Genomic DNA, 27,651 nt, shown 5'->3' with positions numbered 1-27,651 from the left:
TTATTCCCATTTTCCTGTTTAAGGTAGTGGTAAGTCATCAACTATGTAGTTTTCTCCATGCTTACGGAGAAGTCAGTCTGAAAAGAAAACACAGTGAAAGAAATAACAACCATGACATAGAGCTATATTAAAAGACTCACTGAACTCAAGTAAAGGGAGAAAGTCAGGACTTGAGAGAGACATGGGGACAAGTCATTGTGACTTGTCATGTATCTCTAATCATATGTATGAGAGTGGGGCTTTTGAGCAATAAACTTAGAAAAGCATGAAGAAACTTCAACCCCTGTGGTTCAGCTTCATGCTTCAGCAGTGCTTGCAAGCCACTCACAGAGTGAACAAACCTATTACTTGTGGTGGTTAATGCCTTTCTCCTCCTCCTTGTTTGACTGAGTTTTCCTTGTTCCTTTGTAAAATATTCCAAGTTATCATTTGGCTCTGCAAGTCACATTTCAATTCAGAATGACAGGTCTCCTCCATCCAGTCAGTGGACTCAGTTATTACAGACATATCTAGTCTGTCAGAAAAGGTGCAGGCCTTTTCTGAGGCAAATACCATAGTTGAGGACAAGCAATCAAACTACATGTCCTCTAAAAATCAACACATGCAGTAGTACTCTGGGTATCTCTAATCATATGTATATGTGTGTGTGTGTGTGTGTGTGTGTGTGTGTGTGTATTCCAACTCTGATCATATATATATACATATATATATATATATATGTATATATATATATATATATACATATTAATAGTCACAGCTTTTACATCTGTTTCAAATCACTCAAACATGCATTATTTTAACCTCACAATATTTCTGTGACATAGGTATTTGTATTGGTGCATTTTATATACGAGGAAACTGAGGGTTCAGAAAGATTAAGTAACTTTCCCAATACTACACAGCCAGCAAGTTTGGATTGTAGCAGCTCTTGTAACCTTTACCACAACTGCCCCATTTCATCTTGTCCTTAAAAAAGCCTAATGACTTGGATCTAACTTATACTAAATAAATGGCATCTGGGTCAGTACAAGAATCTTAGAAACCAAGTGATGTTTAAAACTCTAGGTCAATTTAACATGTTGCGTACGGATCACGAGAATCTTCATTTTTTTCTGAGCCATGCGTTAAGGACGGATAACGAGAATTCTTGTTTTTACTGTTGACTCTTTTTACTTTGCATATTTTATTAAATTATTTGTAGAATAATTATTTATAGAATAATTTATAGAATAATTTATTTGTAGAATCTATTATTTATAGAAAAATAATAAATGGCATAGAAGCATTTACGCTTTAAAGAGAAGAGTGCATTTTAAAGTAGTTTCTTTTAAAAACCTGCCGGAACAGAGGGATATGAGGGATTTAAACCCCGCCGTACACAACGTGTTAATACTTTTCAATGACATTATTTACAAACTTTATACCCATGCTAATGAACTTCCTCTTGGTAGAAGAACACAACTAAATGACTGGTAAAGTGCTCATTTTGCTACATGTAAATTGTTATTGAGCACTTATTATGTTTCAGGTTTTGTACTAAGTTTTTCTGTGTGTTACCTCATTTAATTCTTACAAAAACCCTATATGGTAGACACTATTATTGTCTCCACATTTCAGGTGAGAAAACAGGAACTGACATACCAGGTAAGTCTTTTGCCTAAGGTTACCACCAATGAGTGTCAGAGTCAGGATTTGAACCCAAGCAGACGAATACTGAGAGCTGACTCTAAATTACTATGCTGAGCCACTTTGGCCACTTAGAAAGCTGGGCTAGCTGACCTTGAAAAGACTTATTGCCCTTATGTATCCGTGACTCCTCAAACAAATCTAGAACACTTATGTGCCATAATCAGGTAAACCACTCTGTATTTTTGCTTTTGCCACACAACTAAGAGATAGCTGGGTAGGCAGATGAAGAGAGCATTGCCAAGGGGCTCATTTGCCTAATGGCAAAACATGACTCACACAGATGACTTGCTGCTGAGTCTTGCCACCATCAGAAGCCTTTGGAGCTAAGATGGTGGCGTACAGATAACTAACTGCTGCAAGGGCATATACAGGTTAAATAATTGTTCATCCTTGTGTATCAAGTGAGACTAGCCTTTCTTGTTCTGAGTTTGCTGCACTGGCATGTGAAGCACATGGAATGTGTACCTTCAGTGCCCCATGATGGTGTGATGTCACTGTGAACACGCAATCTGCCCACAGTAGAGTCTCTAGCGAGCCCAACAAGGTTAGTGTTTTTTCCTAAATACATTTTACCCTGTAGCTCGACTCTCTTTCTTTTTTTCAATCTCCTCCAAACATGGCTACAAAGTAAACCACATATTCTACATGCTCTATCTGATGTATTACTTTTTAATAATGTAAATAGGTGAACAGAAGCATTATTGATCTTCAATGTCTAAGCATTTAATCACTATTAATAATGCAAAAGGTTTTAATAAATATGTAAAATCAAGAGCACATTAAACTAAATGATAGCAGTAATTTGCAAAGCCAGACATTTCACTCACCATCATTAATGGAGAAGTGCATTTAAAAAACAGAATTCTACCAGGGTTAGTGCAACCACTGATAGCAAGGTCTGGCCACACTCATTCTTCTTTTTTGTAGCCATGAGAGGCTGATCTCCACATCAATCTATGTGAAGCATCTATGTCAGAGATTGCTTAATATCAGCCCATAGATATATTTTGTTTGCTCCAACATTTAGAAATTAGGAGATCTAATAGAAAAATTGGAATGTCTTCCTTATCTAGATAATTTACAAAGTTTGGCATCTCTGGGCCCATGGGCATGGCATAGGTTCCCTGGAGCTGAGAGCCAGCTGCTCCTCTGGATGGGATGTGACATGCCTCTCTAGCTCACCACTCACTATTTCTCTGACAGCTGACTCACTTCCCTCACTTTCAGTGTCATACCTGCCCCTGATGACATTTGAGTTTGTAACCTATGGACTGCACAGTTTCTATAGCATTCGTTGGAAAGACCTCAAGGGTTTGTTTGTTGTTTTTTTCTTTCTGATCTATTTCCCTGAGAGTCTTTAAAAATCCATTCTTATCTTTTTACTGAATTGTTGAACCTTTACTATGTTGGTTTAAAAAGAGAGAAAAAAGTGAGTGAACATGAACTAGAAATCACATTAATGGAATGATATTTCCACCATTAGTTTACTAGGATACTTGTGTATACCTCATGAATAAGTTGGTGTACATCCTGCCTCATACCTTGGACTAATAAACTCCCCAGGGCAGTGGATTTTAACCTATAGTATCTTATATCCCACCAATCATGACATCAGATAATCCAGGTCTCATCATAGTAGAAGCAAATGTTCACTTTCTATGAGAAGGATGTGTATGTTGAGAGGAATTTGACTACTATGTTTATCACTTAGGACACATTTTAAGAACAATTTAAAGATCTGAAAATTTGCAGCAATGCTGCTGGGTACAATTTTGGCAGCCTCTTGTGCCCACTCCTGGTGGAATGCCTACACTTAGTTGAAAAGTTCTAGAGTTGGAACCAAACTTAATACAGCACTAAGCACATAACAGCCCTGTAAACAGGCTACGAAACACACAGGATTAATAAGACAATAGGCTTCTTCTACATAGTGTCTATTAAGATGCTGTATTTCAGTTTCTTTCTCCACACTGGGATGTACAATATTAGCTCTGAGTTGTTCTAATTGCTAAATCTTAAGTTCTGTGAGGACAAGAACCGAGTCTGATTTGTTCCCCTTGTTTTGATTATCTCTGTATAGCAAACTACTCTAAAACACAATGGATTAAAACAATTTTTTTTTTATTTTTATATTTTATGATTCTGTTGGTAAGAAATCCAGACAGGGTATGGACAGGATGGCTTGTCTTTTCTCCATGATGTTTGGGTTCTCGGCTGGGATAACTCACATAGCAGGGGGCTGGAACAGTTGGACAACCACTAGGAATCTCTCTAGATACAGCCTCTCTCCTTGGGCTTCATATTGGCATGTCAGCCAGCCTTGGGATTGTCAGAGCTTTTATATGGTGGCTCAGGGCTCCAAGAGGTAGTATTCCAAGAGAATATGGAAGCAAATGGAAGATGCAGGTCTCTTAAGGCATGTGTCCAGAAGTTTTAACAATGTGCTATATCCTATTAGTCAAAGCAGTCACAGAGCTTGCCTAGATTAAAAGAAAGGAATATAAATCCCACCTCTTGATGAGAAAAGTATCAAAGAATTTGTGGCCATCTTTAATCTCTCATACCACTATATCCCCAGATCCCAAAACAGTATCTGGCAGAAAGTAGCTAAAAAATGAGTGAATGAGTGAGTGGCTTAGCTATGGTGATACTGAAGTGCTCTTTTCATATTTGGTAATGAAAGAATCATTTTGGTGATTTAGAACACATAGATAATATTAGGACCTCAAATAAGTCAATTCCCAAATGTAGAACCAGCCCAAAGTTAAGATTACTATTCTCCAAATAGTGCAGGAACAAATTCATAAAAGATGAAGTGATTATATAACAATAATGAAGTACTCTTTTTTCATTTTTTTAATTGGGTAACATTGGGGAACAGTGTGTTTTTTCAGGACCCATCAGCTCCAAGTCAAGTCCTTGTTTTCAGTCTAGTTGTGGAGGATGCAGCTCACTGGCCCATGTGGGAATCAAACCAGTGACCTTGGTGTTATGAGCACTGCACTCTAACCACTGAGATAACCACCACCCTCTTTTTTTTTTTAATTTATGAGACATTCCACTACTGTCAGAGCCTGCCCATAATTGACATCATTTATAACTTTGTATTAGGTTGGTGCAAAAGTAATTGCAGTTTTTGCAATTATTTTTAAGCTTTGAATCTGCAATTACTTTTGCACCAACCTAATATAAGCATCAATAATCCTCTCTGCCTTCGGTGGGCTAGATAATCAAAACTAAGAACCAAGAAAATATTAAAAAATAAAGAGCAATATCAGGAAGTCAGTGGGAAGACTGCTATTAACTGGTTCCATCTCATGAGAAAACCAAAGATAAGTGTCCCAAAACAAATTGAGGTACTACAAAAGCCTTGAGCATGGAATTCTTGGCAAACTTTTTACTTACCCAAGCCCTCCCCTTCCTTTATTACATCCCACTCAATAATAAAATCTTGATTCATGCTCCTGATTATTCATGATACCTGATAACAACCATAATTACTTATCACAACTTGTTTAATAAAACATGCTTTTCTGCACTTAGCTGAGCTGGAAATCTATACTATTTTAAATCTTGTGAATGGCAAAATGACTTATTTAATCAAGACTGAGGTTTAGGGGAAGGTTGCAGGAAGATGATCATTGCCACAGAAGCTGCTGATCTTGAATATAGACTAGGACTTAAGAATAACCATACCATACAGATACTAATTACTGTTTTTTTACAGATATGTATTTTATTGAAATGTTAGTATTTCCAGAGTAACTGAGGACTTTAGCTTCCTCTAGAAGAGATACCAAAGTCCTCTGCTATACCTAATATAATATAATATCCTGATATCAACTCATTTTAAAGTGATGAGGTTATATATTCACTCATTTATTCAACAAAGATTTCTTGAGCACTCACTCTGTACCAGTAACTATGTGGATGTAGGTAAACAAAAGAAGCAGAGTTCCCTTATTTGCAGAATTCCCCTTATATCTAGTGGTAGAGGCAGTTAAAACATCAAGTAAATATATAATTAAATTAATTACAAATTGTAATAAATTCTGTGGATTATGGAACATCAGATTTCTAAGGGATCTTGGAGTTCATCAACTAAGGGGTCTCAAATTCCACTGCTCTCATGAGGACAGACAGGTAATATAAATGGATGTAAGACAAGAGGTATTCTAGGAAATGAGACAAAGTCATTAAACAATTACAGAAGTGAGACTGACCTGGAAGTTTTCAGCAATAACTCAGAGATGGAACTAATTGAGTCAGGTGAGCATAAAGAGCTGCTAAAATTGACACATACAAGAGACTATTGAAGACTTGTCAGAAAAATAAAAAGCTTATTTGGACAGTGAGCAGCTTAACTGTTTACAAGAAGTTTCATCCCTTGACATTTAGGTTTATAAATAATTTTTCTACAATTTAAAATATTTTTATTAAACAGATGAATTCAGGGGGAAAAACAATCATTTAAAAATTCCCATTTATCACAATGAAAAAATTCCCATTGATGATGATTTGGCATCATTTATAACAATAGATCTGACAGTTTCTTTCAAGATAACCCACATTGGTGAAGATTAATCATTTCACTCTTGAGATTAATGAATATTACAATGTTTACTTGGCTCATTTATTCATTCAGTAATAGGAACTGCCCTAGGCTCTGGGCTACAGCTGACAAAGTGTCTTCCCTATATAGTCTAGTGAGGAAGACTGACAATAATAAAAAAGGCAAATGTCAGGTAGTATTGTCAAATGAGATAAAGAATAGGTAGGGACAGAGAGTCACTATTTTAGACAGAGTGGTGCAGGGAAGCCTCTCCGGAGAAGTGATACTAGAGCATAGGCCTCATAGAATTCGTCTGTATGTTAGATGATCTTGGCATGACTGTTTCCTGATACCTGGAAACTTATGCAATAGATTGTCACACAAGCAGGAGCCTGGCAGTGAATTTTAGGGGCCCACTGAATTAAAACTGCAGCATTGTATGAAATGGAAAGGTAAGACAAACCTTTCAAGGAATTACATACTGGTTAGTGTACTAGATTTTACTCATAAATGTATGGGGTGCCTTTTCTCCAGGATCACATTGAGAAAAGTCGAATACCTCAGACAAACTGAATAACCTCTAGAAAGAGAAATCTGCAACAGCCCTAGACCATTAGTCATGAAAAGAAAAGAAAAAATCAAATAGCAGATTTTCATCAATTAGAGATAAAATATATAGAAATTACTTACTGATTTGGAATTATGAAAAAGAAGAGGTAAGAAAAGCTTATATTTTAGAATATTTATGAGGAAATACAACATTATTATAGTATTCAAGCATTCTTAAAATTACCAGTTTCATCTACGTACAGGTAAAACACAGGTCTATAACATAACCATTCGCAATTTTCTGAGGTAGAAATTTGAATCTGTTGCTTTGTGTTTAACTTTTTCATTAATCTGTTAGTTAAGAAACTCCCCATCTATTTGCTAATGGCAGATGTTTGTGTATTGTTCAGCATGAGACATGAAAAACATTATACCAGGTACACAACTATGGGCTGATAAACACACAATGCAACAAATAACGAATAAATTGAATAAACTAAGCACGGGGGAAGCACTTTCTGAGGTATCAGCATCCTCAAACCTATTTTGTGGTCATGTGTCTTTCTAAAGGAAGGCACTGCATATGACCTGCCAACATTCGGAAAAGGAATCCAAGTGGAGCTTGGCTCTGCCATGGTTCCTTGTGATTATTTGTCTTCCCATGTTGCTTTTCCTGAGCAACCTCCTTTGCTTATGGCTTCTGCTTTTGTTATCCTAAGTGGGAAGTAAAATGGTTTCTACTTGCTAATACAACACTTTGACCTCGTTTACATGAAAGGTGTTACATGTGTGAACATGGGATCTCCTCATTTTCAGACTATTTTGTCTAATGCTAAAGTTCAGGAAACACATGTTCAAGACACATTTTAAAAATTGCAAAGTGCTGAAACTTCCAAGATTTATAGTGCTGACTATCTCCTGAAATCAGCAGTCAACACCTAAAGGTACCAAAAAGAAAGAACGTGTGACTTCCACTTTTTTGCAGATGCTCTTAGGCAAACAATAAAAAGCAATCAGAGCACAAATCTTCAAAAAGCTGTTAAATTGATTATTTGTGATATTTTGAAACTCAGATGTTCTCAGATGCTTAATAATTGTGATTAGTAATACCAGTAGCTATCTACAGCTTATCTCAGTATGAACAGGTATTTTCTAACACTTTATCTATCTTACTGCTCGATTAGAATTGAAATGTGAAAGTCTGAAACACGTATTACCTGCTTTTTAGCCATACTGTTTGCTTGCAGTGTCTCTAGCTGGTTCTGTCATCTAAATGTATCCATAGAGAGGGCAGAATTAATGCACGTTTGGGGAGAAAGAAAGAATGACATGTTGGAGCTTATCTCCACTACACACTCTGCACATAGAAAGCGCTCAGCAGTTGGTAAATGTCCACGGTTAATGATGTCCTCTGGATAGCACCATCTTTGTAGGCAAGGACTTTCTTTTCATTTGCAGCCACATTTTCTACATCTTAAGAAAGATCTGCACATAGCTCAGGCCTTTTAGAATCTGGTTAAAAAGCCCTCCACCACTTCACTTACTAGCTGTGTTGTCTTGAGCAAATTTTTTTAACCTCTCTGGATCTGTTTCCTCATTTTAAAAACAGGTCTAATAGTTGTGCCTACTCAGGGTTATATCGATATTAAATGAAATAACATAAGGAAACAACATGGCATAGTACCTGACTCAGAATAAGTGCTTAATAAATATTTATACAAATATATGCTTATATATTTTATCACCTCTTTGTGAGGTGATTGAGGATAGGACAGGGAAGAACTATTATTCTCACTTTCCATAAGGAACAAATGAAATCACGAGCAATTCTGTTTCTTAGGAAAAGTCATAACAGTGATAACTAGCAAGCCAGAGCTGGAACTAGTGTCCATAGAGCAAAGCCACCATTTTACCTCCCTGACGGGAAGAGTCATCCACACCCAGTGTCGTGCGGGGGACCCTGCTCACTGCGCCGTTTGTCGTGGAGGGCGTCCTGCGGGGTCTCTGGTCCTGCTCCCCACATAAGAATGCAGGACACGGTGAGGCCAAAAAGGAACACCCACGGAGCCATAGATAGGGAAGTCATACCACGATATTCTCGCTGGTGGCTGGGTTGGAGACACAGGAAGCAGGAGCCACACTGTTCACAATCCTCGCTGCACCACTTGCAGGCTCAACCACCATTTTCTTGCTAGCCCCCATTTTTCTGCTAGCCTAGCCACAGCAGTTATATTAATGGCCAATGGCTCACTGGTTACAGCTGACGGCCAACTAGCTACAGCTGATGGCCATGCAATCACAGTTGATGGCCATTTACTACCTGAGCCAGCACCTGTCTGTGTGAGGCCGAGAGCCTGGAAACTGCACTCCTGGCTGTCCCCACAGGCAGATTCACAGAGAAGTGACAGGAAAGGATAATGAGGTTAATAAAACCCCATAAGGCTGATTACAATGATTAACCATTTGAGTAATGTGTAAAACAGGCAAAAACAAAACAAAAATAAACCAAAAAACAAAAACTTGAGACTATTCAAGAGTTGCAAGGGCTTACAAGACAAACATTTCAGTATTCAAATTCTGGACAAAAATAAACATGTGTCTAAATGAAGCAAACTGCCACTTACACAGTCCTGAAAATGTGACTGTGTCGTCAGTTTTCTTATTGCTTCAAAACATTTGATCTTTTTCCCATTACTTTGGAGATCTCAGGCATCCGAAGCAAGCCTACTTTTGACAAGCAATTACCAGGGCAGATGGGAAAATACCTACCCTACCTCAGGGTGAGTGCCCCCATTTTGTTTTACTTGAAACATCACTAGCCATGGGGAAAATAATTCTGCTTAAAAAGCTATCTGCATTTTCAATAGCACCACCTTTCCCAGAGTCCTAGAATGCTGATGGGTAATGCTCCCAGCTGTTTTGAATGTTATCCATTTGGTAGGTATTATTTATTTGGGCTAGTGACCAATTGAGTAGGACTAAATCAGCCTGTTCTATTTAAGTAAAAACTAATGAGATTTTATTGGATTTGCATATGAACATTCCCTGCATTCTCATTTTCAGAACATGAGTACGGATTTATGCTATAACATTAAATGCTTTCACAGTGCTGTACTAGCTTAGATAACATATATCAAAAAACCAGCATCTGTTGTGTGGAAACCCCCATAATATCTGAATGTTAGAACCCTTAATTGTTTTAAATTATGAAATACCAAATTGTAATTATATGGTAATATGTAAAGGAATAATGAGGTTAGTGTTCATAAATTAAGCATTTGAGGAGGACTATTCATTCATTCCTTTTCACAGTGGTACTATTTAATTCCCTAAAGTAGTCAATTATCAACAACAACAAAAAAACTCTCATGATGAGAAAGTTGTAATGCACAAGTCAGAATGCTGCCATTTAATAAATAAACTGTAAGGCATCTATCACACAGGAACCTCAAAGTAGTCTTTGAAACTCTTGAAGCAGTGCCATAAGGGTAGGTTGCAAGTATCTCCCAACTTCATATAAAAATATTTGAGTTGAAATTTTCTGAAACTTTCTTGAGCATGTGTTGTGTACACCAGCCATTGGAAAGGATGCAGAGAGGAAAATCACAGTCCTTGCCCTAGAATGACTACCTAATAGGGAGGACATACAGATATATAACTCTTTTTTTTTTTTTTTAAGAATCAATTCTTTTTATTTTTGGGGGGAAGGTGAACAGGACTTTTATTGGGGAACAGTATGTACTTCCAGGACTTTTTCCAAGTCAAGTTGTTGTCCTTTCAGTCTTAGTTGTGGAGGGTGCAGCTCAGCTCCAGGACCAGTTGCCATTAGTTAGTTACAGAGAGCTCAGCTCACCATTCCTTGCGAGAGTCGAACCGGCAACCTTGTGGTTGAGGAGATGCGCTCCAACCAACTGAGCCATCCGGGAGCTCAGCTGCAGCTCAGCTCAAGGTACCGTGTTCAATCTTAGTCGCAGGGGGCGCAGCCCACCGTCTCTTGTGGAAGTCGAGGAGTCAAATCGGCAACCTTGTGGTTGAGAGCCCCGAGCTCCAACCAACTGAGCCATCTGGCACTGGCCCATGTGGGAATTGATCCGGCAGCCTTCAGCGTTAGAAACATGGAGCTCCAACCGCCTGAGCCACTGAGCCAGCCCAGATATATAACTCTCATGCAAGAGAAGCTATGACAAGTGCAATAACACTGTATAATGAGAATAGGAGTGGGGAAGAAATTGAATCTTGTGTAGGACAGATAACTCAGGTTAAAACATTTTTCCATTTTATTATAATCTCTGGATTTGAAGGGACCCTGGAGTTCATCTTGTAATCCAATTGTCATGACAATTTCAACATGATGCCCCAAACTAGTTTTATAAACTGTTTGCCAGAGGTTTGTATGGAAGACTTAAAAAGCCATGCCTCACAGATTTCATGTTAAGATTGTGAACCACTTGGTGATATGCTGCCTTTATATGGCTTACACCCCCGCCTCCCTCCTCAGTTCATACACATTAATTGGCTGGATATATACTGGTCTTGCTTTCCCTAAAGCAGTGGTTCTCAAAATTCAGAAACTCTGGGGGTGGGGCCCAGCAGTCTGTTTTATCAAGCCCTCCAAGTGATCTGGTACATGATCAAGTTTGAGAACCAGTGGTCTGTACAAGAGAAAAGGGGGGGGGGAAGGACTGAGAACCAGCATCACAGTCCCAAAATTACACTGTAAAGAGAAGATCCTTTATTCATTGCATTTTGGCAGGAGATAGAGGACATCATAAGCCCTTTTGTCCCAACAACTTAGAGGTATTTGCATTCCAATAGGGCCCTCAGAAGCTGCAGTGCTTTAACCCAAATGACACAATGCACAACTCTGGATATAATAAGCCCTCAAGAGACAATGTCAGGAGAACCATCAAACCACATTTCATACGCAGCAGGTTTCTGTCCATTGGAGGTGTCAAGAGAACCATTAAACAGTACCTCATATGCAGCAGGTTTCTGTGCCTTGGAGACTTGAGCCAAATGACAACTCACAGAGGAATTTACAGGGCAGGATTCCAACACTAGTGAGCAGAGGATTCACATGGTCTCTCCTATCCCAGTCCTATTCTTGACCAGAGCTGTCATTTGATCTGTTCCTATGGAGAAAACCACCTAACATGCCCATCTGATGCTGGATCCCTATGACCAGGTCCTCAGTTTTGAATGTTACCCTTCAAAGTTTGCTTATGCTCAGGTTAGCAACAAAAGCAAATAAATAGCTCTAACTTTCCTAGCCCCAAGCCTCATTTCATTACAAAAGATTTTAATCAGAAACACAATGCAGTAAATTATATCTTCTTTCAGCAATTTAGTTTTCAGCCTTGTTTTACAAACCAACTTTTGTGCTTGAGCTTAATGTTTTGCCTGAGGTGTTGAATGAATATTGGAAATTTGAAAAGACAGACAAAAAAAAGCAAACAAGGGAAGAGAAGGGAACCAAGAGTTTATTGAAGGCTAGGGATAAATTGACTATGCCATGAAAATAGAAAATAAGGAGTGAATTAGATATTTTGCATCAGAACTGTCTAAAAAGCAGCTTGTTAGTTAAATAAGGCTCTCAGTAAAGTGTATTTTGACTTGCATTTCCCATGATGCCCTGTTCTTCAAACCAAGCTCCAAACCCTGAGAGGATTTAGTTAAAGGGAAATGCAATTCCTTTGGGATTGCTGCTTCAGCATAGTGACAGCAGGTAGACAGCTTGGCTGTAGCTAGTATCCTCCAGAGAACAGGAAAAGAGACACTTGAGAGGGGTGACTTTTTCCCCCCATACATTTTTTTAAAGTCGCATTGGACATGTCCATCTAAGCTCAAGATTTCTTGCTATAACCCACAACAGCAGGGAGAGGTTCTTGTTTTTAAAGATTCAAGAAAGCAAAGCATCCCATTCATGTCTGAATCAAAGAAGGAGAAAGCCCCAGGCAAAGATGGAATATCATTTAGAGTACATACAGACACCAACACAAAAGACAGTCACACTGGGTACTTACCTGCTGTTTACATGTGCAGGGCCAGCTTCATGACAGCCCAGACAGTAGCTTCTATCATCTGGTTTTAAAAGTCCAGAAGAGTTCTGTATATTATTTAACTGAAGAAAGTTTTAGAAAAAAAGTCAGGTCCTTGAATAATTCAGACTCATGTTGAGGATCGTTTGAAGGGCCAAAAGTTTAAGAACTCAAGATGTTTCCCCAAGACAGACCAAGGACATCCCAATATGGCTGCCTTATTTAGATGGCAATTTGAAGAATCCAGAGCCTCTGCAACAGGAAGGTACCATAACGGAAGTGATGAAAAGCACCAAGGAAAGTACCAAGGAATGTGGTACTACCAAAGGCAGACCCCCACCATACACACCTCAGTACTTCAGCAAGGATCTAACATAGGAAATAGATGAATTATATAAGCTGCCTTGGATATGAGCAGCATAATCCAAACAGATTATATAAATGGGGAGAAATTACATTTTAGTGGCTGTGTAAATCAGGAAAAATAAAGCAGATACACAGCTACCATCCATAATTATGGAAAAAAAATGAGTTTAGAAGCTGGGAGTTCAAAAACGGTAGTTTAGCTGAACAAGTGGCACAATACACCCTTCTTGCCAAGAATATATATTAAGGCTCCCTAAGGGCCATCTGGGGCTGGAGTAACCTGGGGAAGCAAGTGAACTCGAGCTTTCTCTTTGAAATGGAGAGTTTGCCTGAGAAGAATATTTCCCTAGGTTTCTGCATGCAGTGCCAATCAAGATTACTGCAAATTTAAAAAGAATACTTTAATACTGTCCCGAAAGTTAGACAATTTAAACTGACACAGGATGACTGATGTTTGTCAAAGATTGTAGTAAGTATTAGTAATCCAAGAATAAAAGAAGCCACGAGTTATTCTTGTGAAAAATGGATGACATCGAGTGTGTAAATAATGAGAGAAAATGTAGCAAGATACAGGGAATCTTAGAACATTTAAAATCTAATACATTACAAAGAGAGTTCAATGCTGATAAATATAGAGTAATAAGTTTTATGGGGCTTTATCATATGCTGTAAGTTGGTGTGGATCATAAAATATGAAGAATAAAAAAAATAAAGGAGTTGAAAGACAAGTCTATGCATTATTTATGAATGACAAAGAGTGAAATGAATGAGGAGAACAGGTAAACAATGTCCTGAATAATAATGACTTTTATGAGTTATTATCACACAAATCTGTGTGCTTCATAAAATATGAGGAATATTAAACAGCAGGAGAGTCAAAAGACAGGTCTACTCAGAATGAGATACAGAATGAAGGAAGAGAGAAATACAAGAGAAATGCACAGAATAATGACAACTTTTATAAGACTTCCACTTGCCAGCCTGGATCCTTCATAAATACAATCTGTATAGAAAATAAAAGAGCAGCAAAGAAAAGAGACAAGTCTGTGTTTGTCATAAAATATGAGAAAATATTGCCAACTAGACTTGACAAAATAAAAACAAAAATAATTGAGCCTAGTACAGCTGTGGGAAGATGCCATGTCTAGATTAATGTGAACAAATAAAATGAGTGAGTGTAGAATTGCCTTGTCAATAGGGAATCGGCGACCACCTAGGTAGTAGACATTATTGCTGCAAAGGCCACCTTGTTAACTGGTAGAGCCTTGGCAAGTTCATAATTACCCCTCCAACACGCCCCCCCCCCCAAAAAAAAAAGCCATCAGTACTTAGGTCTCAAGAAGCAATGTTTAACTGATTTTAAAACAAATGGTTTGGCCTCACTAACATACAATCTCTTCTGAGCCCCTCTGACTCCAATCCCTATATAGTTTGCACAAGATTTTCTATTTGTTTATACTTAATCTATACCCAGCTTGTCAAATATTGCTTTGTAAAGATTTTCAAAATGTTACTGTATAAAACTTGAGACATTGTTTTATTTTCGTTTCTTGTTACATTGGACTTAGAACCTAGGACCAGATCTGTCAAGATTGGTTCAAAATCCAGAACTCAGTGACTTTCAAATGTCTCTATTAGAACAAATGGGATTAAAAAACCGCCCCCAAAGAGACTGGGGGAATCAGACAAGGCAAAGCAAGTGCCGATATGCCATTTCCATGCCATTCAGAACCATGACTTAAAGAGTTCATAAAATGGGCAGCTCACTAGAAAGAAGAAAGCCACTAATTTATGTCAGAACTAGGAATGTTAGTCTGAGGGCTCAACATACAAAAACACTAATAGCAACAATTATACTAGCTTACATTGTGTAATGGTTTGTAATTTGTGTTGGGGGGAAGGTCTTAAGTAATGGAGGATAAATCCTATTAGCATAATATATCCAATTCCTCTCATTGCAATAGAATTTAGTAGTGAAGTTTATTAGCTATAGCATATAAAACAAGCTTTGGCTGGTAACTGTGTTTCGCTTTTTCAGAGATTTTTTTTTTCTCACTCGAATGATCTTTGTGGCCATGAGTTTTTAGATACATGGCCTTGACTTGCTGATTCTGTTCGAAGAATGTCTAATGCCACGGTGGAATTATTATAATTACTTTGGAAAGTCATGTTCACTCAAATAACATGGCCCCTTTTAATCCAAAATTTAGCTTCTCTGGATACCCTGAATCCTACTTGGTGAAAAAACCAACATTGATGCCCTAGGAAAAATTATTGGCTTTGCCCAATCTTCCTCAATCCTGCAAGCTCCACCTATAAAATGCACGTTCTAGAGCTCAGGCCTGCCAAGACTAGGATTGGACTCTGGTGAAAAACTAATCCCCATCACCCACAACCTCCTCAATAACAACAGAGCAGTGAAAATTCTTTGTTGGTATTTGCTCTGGACCTTCTTAAATGCCAAGCTCCAGAAATTTGTTACAACTTGCTGGCCAGGATCCAGCTGAAAATATACATGTTTCAGTGGACTGCGTCCCTACTTAAGGACCAGTTTAATGGAATCCCATTCTTTGGTAAGGATGAAACCCATTTGTTTAAAGGGCAAACCTCCTGAAATATTTTATTTCAATTATGCAAGAGAATTCAAGTACTATAGTAAGGACTGTGTCTCTTTTGCAGAATTTAACTCTTAAAATTCACACAACTAAGTCTGGTTTTTAAAAAAGTTGTTATTCCAGAAAAAGCAATTTGGCAATATGTATCAAGAGCCTTAAAAATATTCACACCTATATATGTAAATGCATAGAAAATGCACTTAACAAAATGATATTGATGATTACTACTGGGGAGAAGACCAGGAACTGGGAGGGAGGTGGTCAGCAGGGACTTTAGTCATATCTACAATGTATTTATGTATTAAGTAATTAATTTTAATTTTAATAACAGAAAAATATCTTTCCACAACTAGTACTATCTCCTAAGGAAATAACAAGAAATTCAGTGCAGAAAAAAATTAAGAAACAATGAAATGTCCTAAAATAGGGAATGGCTTAAACACATTAAAGAATACTATTTTAAGGTTATTTTATCTAATAACAAAATGCTGTATTAAATTTCTAATTAAATCAGACAATATTAATAATATACTGTTAACTTAAAAATATCAGGATACAGAACTATACTGAGCATAATCTCAACTTAGACGGGTAAAAGAGATACACATACCCTCCACAAAATGTTATTAATAGTTACTACTAGTTCGTGAAATTATTGTTTTTTTTGTCATACTTGACTGTGTTTTCCAAAGTTTCTCCAACTTCCTTCTAGAATCCAATTTCAGCATACTTTATATTTGCCTTTGATCTTGTGTTGCAGGCGTGCTTGTGTGATTCGAGGCCAAGTGGTGGCCATAGATGGAACCCCTCTAGTAGGGGTGAATGTTAGTTTCTTGCACCACAGTGATTATGGGTTTACCATCAGCCGTCAAGATGGAAGGTAGGTCAAAATTGCTTCTGATCATTGTGGGGGCCAAATACTAACTTCTATTTGTTACTGAAACCAAGACTCAGGTGTTGCAGTGTTTGTAAGCCATCTTCCTTCTGGTTGTATATCAAAAAGTTATTGGTGGTATTTATTTCCTCTATCCCCCACCTAAATCAAATCAAATTTCCCTTCTAACCCTGTGCTAATACTCTCAAATCTTCTTGAAACCCAGGCCATGTGGAAAGTTTTCTAGCTTCCATCTAATTCCATTTACAAATCCAGCTTCAAAATTTGGTGAGATGATGCAGGTAAAAAAAAAGGGAGCTGGGGAACACTTAGGATGTTCTTCCACGACAGCCTGAAAATATTTAGAAATGAAGGTGTACAAAAGATTTCTTCCAAAAGTATAGAATTTAACCACATTAAGACATGGTTTTTAAAATGTGTCCTTCCTAGATTGCCTGTCTTACTAGTGGCTGTAACTGATTGACAAGCATGGTCAGCCAAACAATTCCCTTTGGTGTCTATATAACCATAGTGATTTAATCTTAAGCACCAACCACCAGGCTGCTCTCTTAGGGCTTTTCAGGGTTCTCTGTAACCTGGGAAACAAGATCACTAAGTAAATCTTCTCCTGGGAAAAGATTTGCTGGCAAAAAAACATTTTTGTTGCTCTCATTTAGACAGACATTTGTTCAGAATATGTGAGTCAATAGGCCAATGTGTCCCGCTTAAAGGCATCTATTTATGAAGCTCAGGACATTGTAATAAAGGCTTTGAGGTGCCCTAGTCTCCAGGTGGCTACCCTTAAAATGTCATATGCATAAAAAGCTGCTTTAATACTCATATAAATAGATCTGTTTGCTTGGAACTTTATCACAGTGTGAGAAACTCTCATTACAAGAACCTACAATCAAAGCATATTAGTCTTAAACACTTCGGAATTGTTAATTGTTCCACTTGAACTATTATGAATTTATTTTTTTTCAACTGCTTGTCAAGAAAATGCTTATAAAAATAATTAAATAAAGTAATAAAGAAGTGTTTTAACCTACTTAAGAAAACAAACTGTTTTTGAGATTTAAGTAAATCATATGGATTATTTTTATATAAATTATATTACTTATTAACTAGCTATTTGCTATAACAAGCTCAGCATATCCAGAGTAGTTCTGCTGAGCTTGTTATAGCAAATAGCTCTATACATATGCAGGAGAAAACAGAACTGTTGAAACGTATGGGCTCTGAATCTGGTGAAGGAAGAGCTTTGGAAATTCAAAAGCACTCCGCATACCCACACACCCTGTGACCAAGGCAAACTTCATATATACATATGAAGTCAGACAATTGAGTTCGAGAAATCATCCTAGAAAAAGTGCTACATACCTCATTGCTAAATATCACTATGGTAATCTTCAAAGTACTCCCCTTGGGAAGCTATGCACTGACAGCAGCCCCTAGTCCACCCTTCAAAGCAATTTTAGAACTCTTTTTCTGGAATGGCCATGAGAGCTGTCATTGCATTACCCTTGATGTCCTGAATGCCATCAAAATGTCTTCCTTTTAATATTTCTTTTATCTTTGGCTAAGGAAAGAAGTCATTGGAGGCGAGATCAGGTGAGTAGGGAAGGTGTTCCAATACAGTTTATTTGTTTACTGGCTAAAAACTCCCTCACAGGCAATGCCATGTGAGCTGATGCATTGTCGTGATGCAAGAGCCATGAATTGTTGGGGAAAAGTTCAGGTGGCCTAACTTTTCCATGCAGCCTTTTTATCACTTCTAAATAGTAAAGTTAATTAGCTGTTTGTCCAGTTGGTACAAATTCATAATGAATAATCCCTCTGATATCAAAAAAAGGTTAGCAACATCCTTGCAACAAGTTTGTGAACTTAATTGTCAGATCTCGTACACACACAAATATATTCCTTATACTTGTATATATAAGCAACAAAAACTACATACCTGTAAAATATTCCATAATCAGCTCATTAATAATTCAAACAGACCTTTCTCCCAATTACATTGAACGATGAAATCTTGGTACTTCACACACCAGTAACTGGGACACAAAACTGGCCTCTCCCTTGCCAGCATATTCAGCCATATATCAGAAAGTGAAAAAGAGACAGACGTCATCAAAACGGCGGTGTGAGGTGAGCCTCTGTAAATCTTCCCTGGAATTTACAACAAATGGAACAACTATAACCCCACAAAGGACTCCCTGCACAGCTGACAGGCAAGAAGAAGAGGCCCACTACTGAATTCACCTAAAGGTGGCCGAATACTGCTAGCGGGGAGGAGGGAAGGGAGAAGCAAGGAGACTGAACCGCGCGGGCACAGGACACAGACCTAGCTCGCTGCTCCGAGCTCGCTGTGTCCCGGAACTACTACAGCTGAGAGAGAGAGGGAAGAAGTCAGACTGCTAGGGCTCTGATAATGGCCCACAGGGCTGAGGGGACAGCATATAACACAGCTGAACCCAAAGTTCACAGCAGAGACCTCAGAGACAAGACTGAGGAAGAAGGCTGTAAACGGTGGTATAAACCCTCACTGCCACAGACGACAGAAGCCTTAGGCACTGAGACAACCGCCCTCTCCCTACCCTCCCAGAGCTCACCCCACTCGCACATGCCCGGTGCTAGAAGTGGAACAGTAGCAGTGTCCGATCAAAAGAACAGAATATTTGCTGTTCTGAGAACTGTGGACCGCACACACAGATTCGCAGCACAGCTAGTTCCAGCAAAGAGGAGGGAGCTGTGGAAGCAGGACCGGCTGTGGTGGTGCTCTCTGCCATTGCTCTGGGCCACCTCTCACAACACACCCCGTCCCTGGCACCAACTATATAGGTGGATCCCTGCAGGAGGAAAGAGAACTGCTGAAATATATGGGCTCTGAATCTGGTGAAAGAAGAGCTTTGGAACTTCCAAAGCTCTCCGCATACCCACACGCCCTGTGACCCAGGCGAACTATGAACAGAGGAGAGCCCGTCTGCAAGGGAATCCCCCCATTGTGTGAGAAGCTGGAACAGTGCAGAGGAAACATAGCAATACCATGTGAGAGAGAAAAAAAGGCTGAAGTTGGAGAGCAAATAAAACACTCTACCAACAAGCACTGGAAAACAAAAGAAATACTCTTCCTATCAACCTGTTGAAGAAGCCACTCCTATAGATGTCCAGGAAGAGAAATAATAAATCAGTAATTGCCATGAATAACCAAGGCAACAAGACAGCTCAGAAAGAAAGTGAAAAGTCTCCAGAAAAGGAACTTAAAGATATAGAAATATGTGACTTAAATGACAGAGAATTCAAGATTGGAGTTCTGAAAAAACTCAATGAGATGCAACAAAACACAGAAAGGCAGTTTAATGAACTCAGAAACACAATCAAGAACAACATGAGCATTTTACACAAGAGATTGAAATTTTAAAAAAGAACAAAATAGAATTTCTGGAGATATAGAACTCTATAAAAGAAATAAAGAATGAAATAGCCAGCTTAGGTAGTAGAGGTGACCAGATGGAGGAAAGAATCAGTGACATCAAAGATAGAAACCTGGAAATGACATAGATGGAAGAAAAAAGAGACTTGAGACTTAAAAGAAATAAAGGAACTCTACAAGAACTTTCTGACTCCATCAGAAAGAGCAATATAAGAATAATGGGCATACCAGAAGGAGAAGAAAGAGAGAAGGAAACAGAGAATATATTCAAACAAATTGTCGATGATAACTTCCCAACCTTGTGGACAGAACTGGATCCTCCGATCCAAGGAGCAAATAGAACACCTAATTACCTCAATCCAAACAGACCTTCTCCAAGGCGCATTGTATTGAAGCTGTCTAAAATCAACAACAAAGAAAGAATCCTCAAGGCAGCCAGGTAAAAGAAGACGATAACATACAAAGGTAAGCCCACTACATAATCAGCAGATTTTTCAGCAGAAACTCCACAAGCCAGAAGGGAGTGGAACCGAATATTCAAACTATTGAAAGAGAGAAATTATGAGCCAAGAATAATATATCCTGCAAAGATATCCTTTAGATATGAAGGAGGAATAAAGACCTTTCCAGACATACAGAATTTGAAGGAATTTTCTAATACACGACCTGCACCACAAGAAATACAGAATGAAGCTATTCAACCACCATCAACAGGGACAATTTGTGGCAACCAAAACATAAAATGGGGAAGAGTAAAGGCCGGAACTGGAATATGGGAATGGAGAAAGTAAGCGTGCTGAAAAAAATGGAATACTCTAAATATCATACTTTCTTTTACATAAACTTAATGGTAACCACTGAAAAAAGGAAAAATCCAGAACTGAAATATGTACTGTAAAAAAAGAAGAAACAGAGAGAAACATCATAGAATACCACCACACAGAAATAATAGACAACAACAAAAAGGCAAAGGAAAAATGGAGACACAGCCTTACCAAAAAACTAAAGATAGAATGACAGGAAATCCTCACATATCAATAATCACCCTAAATGTAAATGGGCTGAACTCACCAATAAAAAGGCACAGAGTAGCAGATTGGATCAAAAAACGAAACCAAACCATATGCTGTCTCCAAGAGACACATCTCAGCTACAAGGACAAGTATAGACTCAAAGTGAAAGGGTGGAAATTGACACACCAAGCAAATGGTATCCAGAGAAAATCAGGTGTAGACATCCTGATTTCAGACGAATCTCACTTCAGGGTGAAAAAGGTAACAACAGACAAAGATTGACATTTCATAATGGTAAAAGGGACTATACAACAAGAACACATAACAGGCATCAATATTTATTCCCCCAATCGGAGCACCGAAATATGCCAAGCAACTACTGACAGACCTAAGGGAAAAATTGGCCAAAACACAATTATATTAGGGGATCTAAACACATCATTGACAACTATGGATAGATCATCCAAAAAGAAAATAATAATGAAATAGCAGCCCTAAATGACATGTTAGATGAAATGGACATAATTGACATTTATACAGCACTTTATCGTAAACATCAGACTGTACATTTTTTTCTAATGTACATGGAACATTCTCAAGGATAGACTATATATTGGGACATAAAATCAGCCTCAGCAAATTTAAGAAGATTGAAATCATACCAAGCATTTTCTCTGATCACACGGCTTTGAAATTGGATGTCAACTGCAAACAGAAAGCAGGGAAAAAGACAAACACATGGAGATTAAACAACATACTTTTAAAGAAAGACCAGGTCAAAGAAGAAATTAGAGGAGAGATCAAAAGATACATAGAAACAAATGACGATGAAAATACATCCTACCAAAACTTTTGGGACACAGCAAAAGCAGTTTTAAGAGGGAGATTTATATCATTACAGGCCTATCTCAAGAAACAAGAAAAATCTAAAATAAATAACCTCACATTACACCTTAAAGAACTAGAAAAAGAACAACAAATGAAACCAAAGGTCAGCAGAAGAAAGGAAATATTAACCATCAGAGCAGAACTAAATGAAATACAGAACAAAAAGACAATAGAAAAAATTAGTGTCACAAAGAGCTGGTTCTTTGAAAAGATTAAGAAAATTGAGAAACCCTTAGCTAGACTCACTAAGATAAAAAGAGAGAAGACACTAACAAATACAGAAATGAAAAGAGGAAGTTATCACGGACACCACAGAAATAGAATGCATCATCCAAGAATACTATGAAGGAGTATATGCCACCAAATTCAATAACCTAGAAGAAATGGACAAATTCATAGAAACATATAGCCTTCCAAGGCTGAACCATGAAAAACGGGAAAATGTAAACATACTGATCACCAGTAACGAAATTGAATCAGTCATCCAAAACCTTTCCAAAAGCAAAAGTCCTGGACCAGATGGCTTCACTAAGTGAATTCTACCAAATCTTCAAAGAGGATCTGATACCAATCCTGCTCAAACTCTTCCAAAAAATTGAAGAAGAGACAGTACTCCCTAACTCATTCTATGAGGCCAACATTACCCTGATACCAAAACCTGGTAAGGACAGCACAAAAAAAGAAAACTACAGACCAATATCTCTGATGAATACAGATGCAAAACTCCTGAACAAAATTCTAGCAAAACGAATACAACAATGCATTAAAAAGATTATTCATCACGACCAAGTGGGGTTCATCCCCGGGGCACAAGGATGGTTCAACATCCGCAAATCCATCAATGTGATACATCACATAAACAAAATAAAGGACAAAAATCATATGATTATATCAATTGATGCAGAAAAAGCATTTGACAAGATACAATATCTATTTGTGACTAAAACACTTAATAAAACAGGTATAGAAGGAAAATACCTTACATAATAAAGGCCTTATATGACAAACCCTCAGCTAATCATAATTAATGGTGAAAAAGTGAAGCCCTTTGCTCTACGTTCAGGAACATGACAGGGCTGTCCTCTTATCACCTCTGCTTTTCAACATAGTGTTGGAAGTCCTTGCCAGAGCAATCAGGCAAGAGAAAAAAAAAAAAAAGGCATCCAAATTGGGAATGAAGAAGTTAAATTATCACTCTTTGCAGATGACATGATGCTATATATAGAAAACCCTAAAGACTCTACCCAAAAGCTATTAGAAACAATCAACGAATACAGTAAAGTTGCTGGCTACAAAATCAACGCACAAAAGTCCATTGCCTTCCTATATACTAACAATGAAATCTCAGAAAAAGAAATACAAAAAACAATTCCTTTTGCAATTGCAACAAAAAGAATAAAATACCTAGGAATAAACTTAACCAAGGATGTGAAAGACCTATATGCTGAAAACTATAAGACTTTTTTGAAAGAAATTGAAGAAGACACAAAGAAATGGAAAGTCATCCCGTGCTCATGGATTGGAAGAATCAACAGAGTTAAAATGGCCATATGACCCAAAGCAATATACAGATTCAATGCAATCCCCATCAAAATCCCAATGGCATATTTTAAAGAAATAGAACAAAAAAATCATCAGATTTGTTTGGAACCACAAAAGACCCAGAATAGCCAAAGCAATCTTAAGAAAAAAGAACTATAACGGAGGTATCACACTTCCTGACTTTGGCTTGTACTACAGGGCCACAATAATCAAAACAGCATGGTATTGGCAGAAAAACAGACACATAGACCAATGGAATACAATTGAGAACCCAGAAATAAAACCACATAAATATGGACAGATAATTTTTGACAAAGAAGCTAAAAACATACAATGGAGCAAAGACAGCCTCTTCAATAAATGGTGCTGGGAGAATTGGATAGCCACGTGCAAAAGAATGAAACTGGACTGCTATTTGTCACCATGTACCAAAGTTAATTCAAAATGGATCAAAGACTTAAGCATAAGACCTGACACAATAAACTGCATAGAAGGAAACATAGGTACTAAACTTATGGACCTTGGGTTCAAAGAGCACTTTATGAATTTGACTCCAAAGGCAATGGAAGTAAAAGCTAAAACAAACGAATGGGACGATATGAAACTTAAAGCTTCTGCACAGCAAAAGAAACCATTGACAAAATAAAGAGGCCACCAACTGAATGGGAGAAGACTTTTGCAAACAGTACCTCCGATAAGGGGCTAGTATCCAGAATATACAAGGAACTCATGCAACTCAACAACAAAAAAACAAACAACCCAATTGAAAAATGGGCAGAGGACTTGAAGAGACATTTCTCCAAAGAGGACATACAAATGGCAAATAGACATATGAAAAAATGCTCAACATCACTAATCATCAGAGAAATGCAAATCAAAACCACAATGAGATATCACCTCACCCCAGTCAGAATGGCAATCGTCAACAAGACAAATAGTAACAAATGTTGGAGAGGCTGTAGAGAAAAAGGAACCCTCATACACTGTTGGTGGGAATGCAGACTGGTGCAGCCGTTATGGAAGGCGGTGTGGAGGTTCCTCAAAAAATTACGAATAGAATTGCCATATGACCCAGCAATCCCTCTCCTGGGTATCTACCCAAAAAATATGAAAACATTTATACAGAAAGACACATGTCCTCCAATGTTCATTGCAGCTTTGTTTACGGTGGCCAAGACATGGAAACAACCAAAATGTCCTTCGATAGATGAATGGATGAAGAAGCTGTGGTATATATACACAATGGAATACTATTCGGCAGTAAGAAAAGATGATATAGGAACATTTGTGACAACATGGATGGATCTTGGGAGTGTAATGCTGAGCGAAATAATTCAGACAGAAAAAGCAGAGAACCATGTGATTTCACTGATATGTGGTATATAAACCAAAAGCAACAAAAGAACAAGACAAACAAATGAGAAACAGAAACTCATAGACACAGACAATGGTTTGGTGGTTGCCAGAGGGTAAGGGGGGTGGGGGGTGGGGGGTGGGGGATGGGAGATGAGGGTAAGGGGGATCAAATATATGGTGATGGAAGGAGAACTGACTCTGGGTGATGAACACACAATGGGATATATAGATGATGTAATACAGAATTGTACACCTGAAATCTATGTAATTTTAGTAACAATTGTCACCCCAATAAATTTAATAAAATAAAATTAAAAAAAGAAATAAAAGGCATCCAAATTGGGAACGAAGGAGTTAAATTGTCACTCTTTGCAGATGACATGATGCTATATATAGAAAACCCTAAAGACTCCACAAAAAAGCTATTAGAAACAATCAACGAATACAGTAAATTTGCTGGCTGCAAAATCAATGTACAATAGTCCATTGCATTCATATGTACTAGCAATGAAATTTCAGAAAAAGAAATACAGAAAACAATCCTTTTGCAATTGAAACAAAAAGAATAAAATACCTGGGAATAAACTTAACCAAGGATGTGAAAGACCTATATGCTGAAAACTACAAGACTTTTTAAAAGAAATTGAAGGAGACACAAAGAAATGGAAAGACATTCCGTGCTCATGGATTGGAAGAATCAACATAGTTAAAAAGCAATATACAGATTTAATGCAATCGCCATCAAAATTCTAATGGCATTTTTTAAAAAGTAGAGCAAATAATCCTCAGATTTGTTTGGAACCACAAAAGACCTCGAATAGACAAAGCAATCTTAAGAAAAAAGAATAATACTGGAGGTATCACACTCCATGACTTTAGCTTGTACTACAGGTCTACAATAATCAAACAGCACAGTATTAGCAGAAAAACAGACACAGACCAACAGTATAGAATTGAGAACAGAGAAACAAACCCACATAAATATGGACAAATAGTTTTTGGCAAAGAAGCTAAAAATATACAATGGAAAAAGGACAGCCTCTTCAGTAAATGGTGCTGGCAGAACTGGATAGCCACGTGCAAAAGAATGAAACTGGACTCCTATCTGTGACCATGTACCAAAATTAATTCAAAATGGTCAAAGATTTAAGCATAAGACCTGAAACAATAAACTGCATGGCAGAAAACATACGTACTAAACTTATGAACCTTGGGTACAAGGAGCATTTTATGAATTCGACTCCAAAGGCAAGGGACCTGAAAGCTAAAATATATGAATGGACTATATCAAACTTAAAATCTTCTGTACAGCAAAAGAAACCATCAACAAAATAAAGAGGCAACCAACTGAATTGGAGATTTTTGCAAGCATTGCCTCCCTTAAGGGGCTAATATCCAAAATGGACAAGGAACACATGCAACTCAACAACAAAAATCAACAACAAAAAACCCAATTGAAAAATGGGCAGACGACCTGAAGAGACATTTCTCCAAAGAGGACATACAAATGGCAAATAGACATATGAAAAAATGTTCAACATCACCAATCATCTGAGAAATGCAAATCAAAACCACCATGAGATATCATCTCACTCCAGTCAGAATGGCTATCATCAACAAGACAAATAATAACAAGTGTTGGGTAGGCTGTGGAGAAAAAGGAACCCTCATACACTGTGGGTGGGAATGCAGACTGGTGCAGCCGTTATGGAAGGCAGTGTGGAGGTTCCTCAAAGAATTACGAATAGAATTGCCATATGACCCAGCAATCCCTCTCCTGGGTATCTACCCAAAATATCTGAAAACGTTTATCCATAAAGACAAGTGTGCTCTAATATACATTGCAGCTCTGTTTACGGTGGCCAAGACATGGAAACAACCAAAATGTCCTTCGATAGATGAATGGATAAAGAAGTTGTGGTATATATACTCAATGGAATACTATTCGGTGGTAAGAAAAGATTAAATAGGATCATTTGTGACAACATGGATGGATCTTGAGAGTATAATGCTAAGCGAAATAAGTCAGACAGGAAAAGTAGAGAACCATATAATTTCACTGATATGTGGTATATAAACCAAGAACAATAAAAGAACAAGACAAACAAATGAGAAACAAAAAGTCATAGACACAGACAATAGTTTAGTGGTTACCAGAGGGTAAGGGAGGTGGAGGGTGGGAGATGAGGGTAAGGGGTACAAATATATGGTGATGGAAGGAGAACTGACTCTGGGTGGTGAACACACAATGGGATTTATAGATGATGTAATACAGAATTGTACACCTGAAATCTATGTAATTTTACTAACAATTTTTATCCCAGTAAACTTTTTAAAAAAAGAAAATGAGAAATAGATTATTTCTTTAAGTAGAATATTCTCTCAGGGACATTTGACTTCTCGTGGACAACTGATGGGCCTCAGTTTTTCTAGCTTGTGTAGAAAGATTTCAGTGAATTATTTGATATTCATAAGAGAACAAAATAAACTTGATGTCTAAAAAATCTAAATATTTGTTTCTAGTTTATAGAAAACATTAATGAGGGGCAATATTTGTGTTTTTCATTTCAAGTTAAATGCCAAGACCCTCCTCTATCAGCTCACTGTGAGAAATAGGTTCATGTAGATGACAGATAGATACTAGCCAGAGTCCCCTCTGACAATACCTCTCCCCTCAGGCTCTACAAAGGGCGTCAGCATTAAAAATATGTACCCCAAATTCCAACCAGACTATCC

At 37.7% G+C, this 27,651-nt stretch overlaps 1 protein-coding gene across 8 annotated transcripts in view; it reads left to right on the top strand.

The window, feature by feature from the left end:
• Nucleotides 1–27,651, top strand: part of TENM1 (teneurin transmembrane protein 1) — a 1,194,370-nt gene that overhangs the window by 973,133 nt on the left and 193,586 nt on the right. For all 8 annotated transcript variants that reach the window (XM_074324280.2, XM_074324276.2, XM_088794943.1 and 5 more), the window contains one exon: nucleotides 16,570–16,689. In XM_074324280.2, the coding sequence (XP_074180381.1) occupies nucleotides 16,570–16,689 (120 nt within the window). The remainder of the gene's footprint in view (nucleotides 1–16,569; nucleotides 16,690–27,651) is intronic.

Source organism: Rhinolophus sinicus, chromosome 18 (assembly GCF_057876585.1).
Source record: "Rhinolophus sinicus isolate RSI-liver-muscle chromosome 18, RSI-T2T, whole genome shotgun sequence".
Lineage (NCBI taxonomy): Eukaryota > Metazoa > Chordata > Mammalia > Chiroptera > Rhinolophidae > Rhinolophus > Rhinolophus sinicus.
The sequence above is the reverse complement of the archived record's forward strand: the minus strand, read 5'-3'. Positions and strand labels throughout refer to the sequence as shown.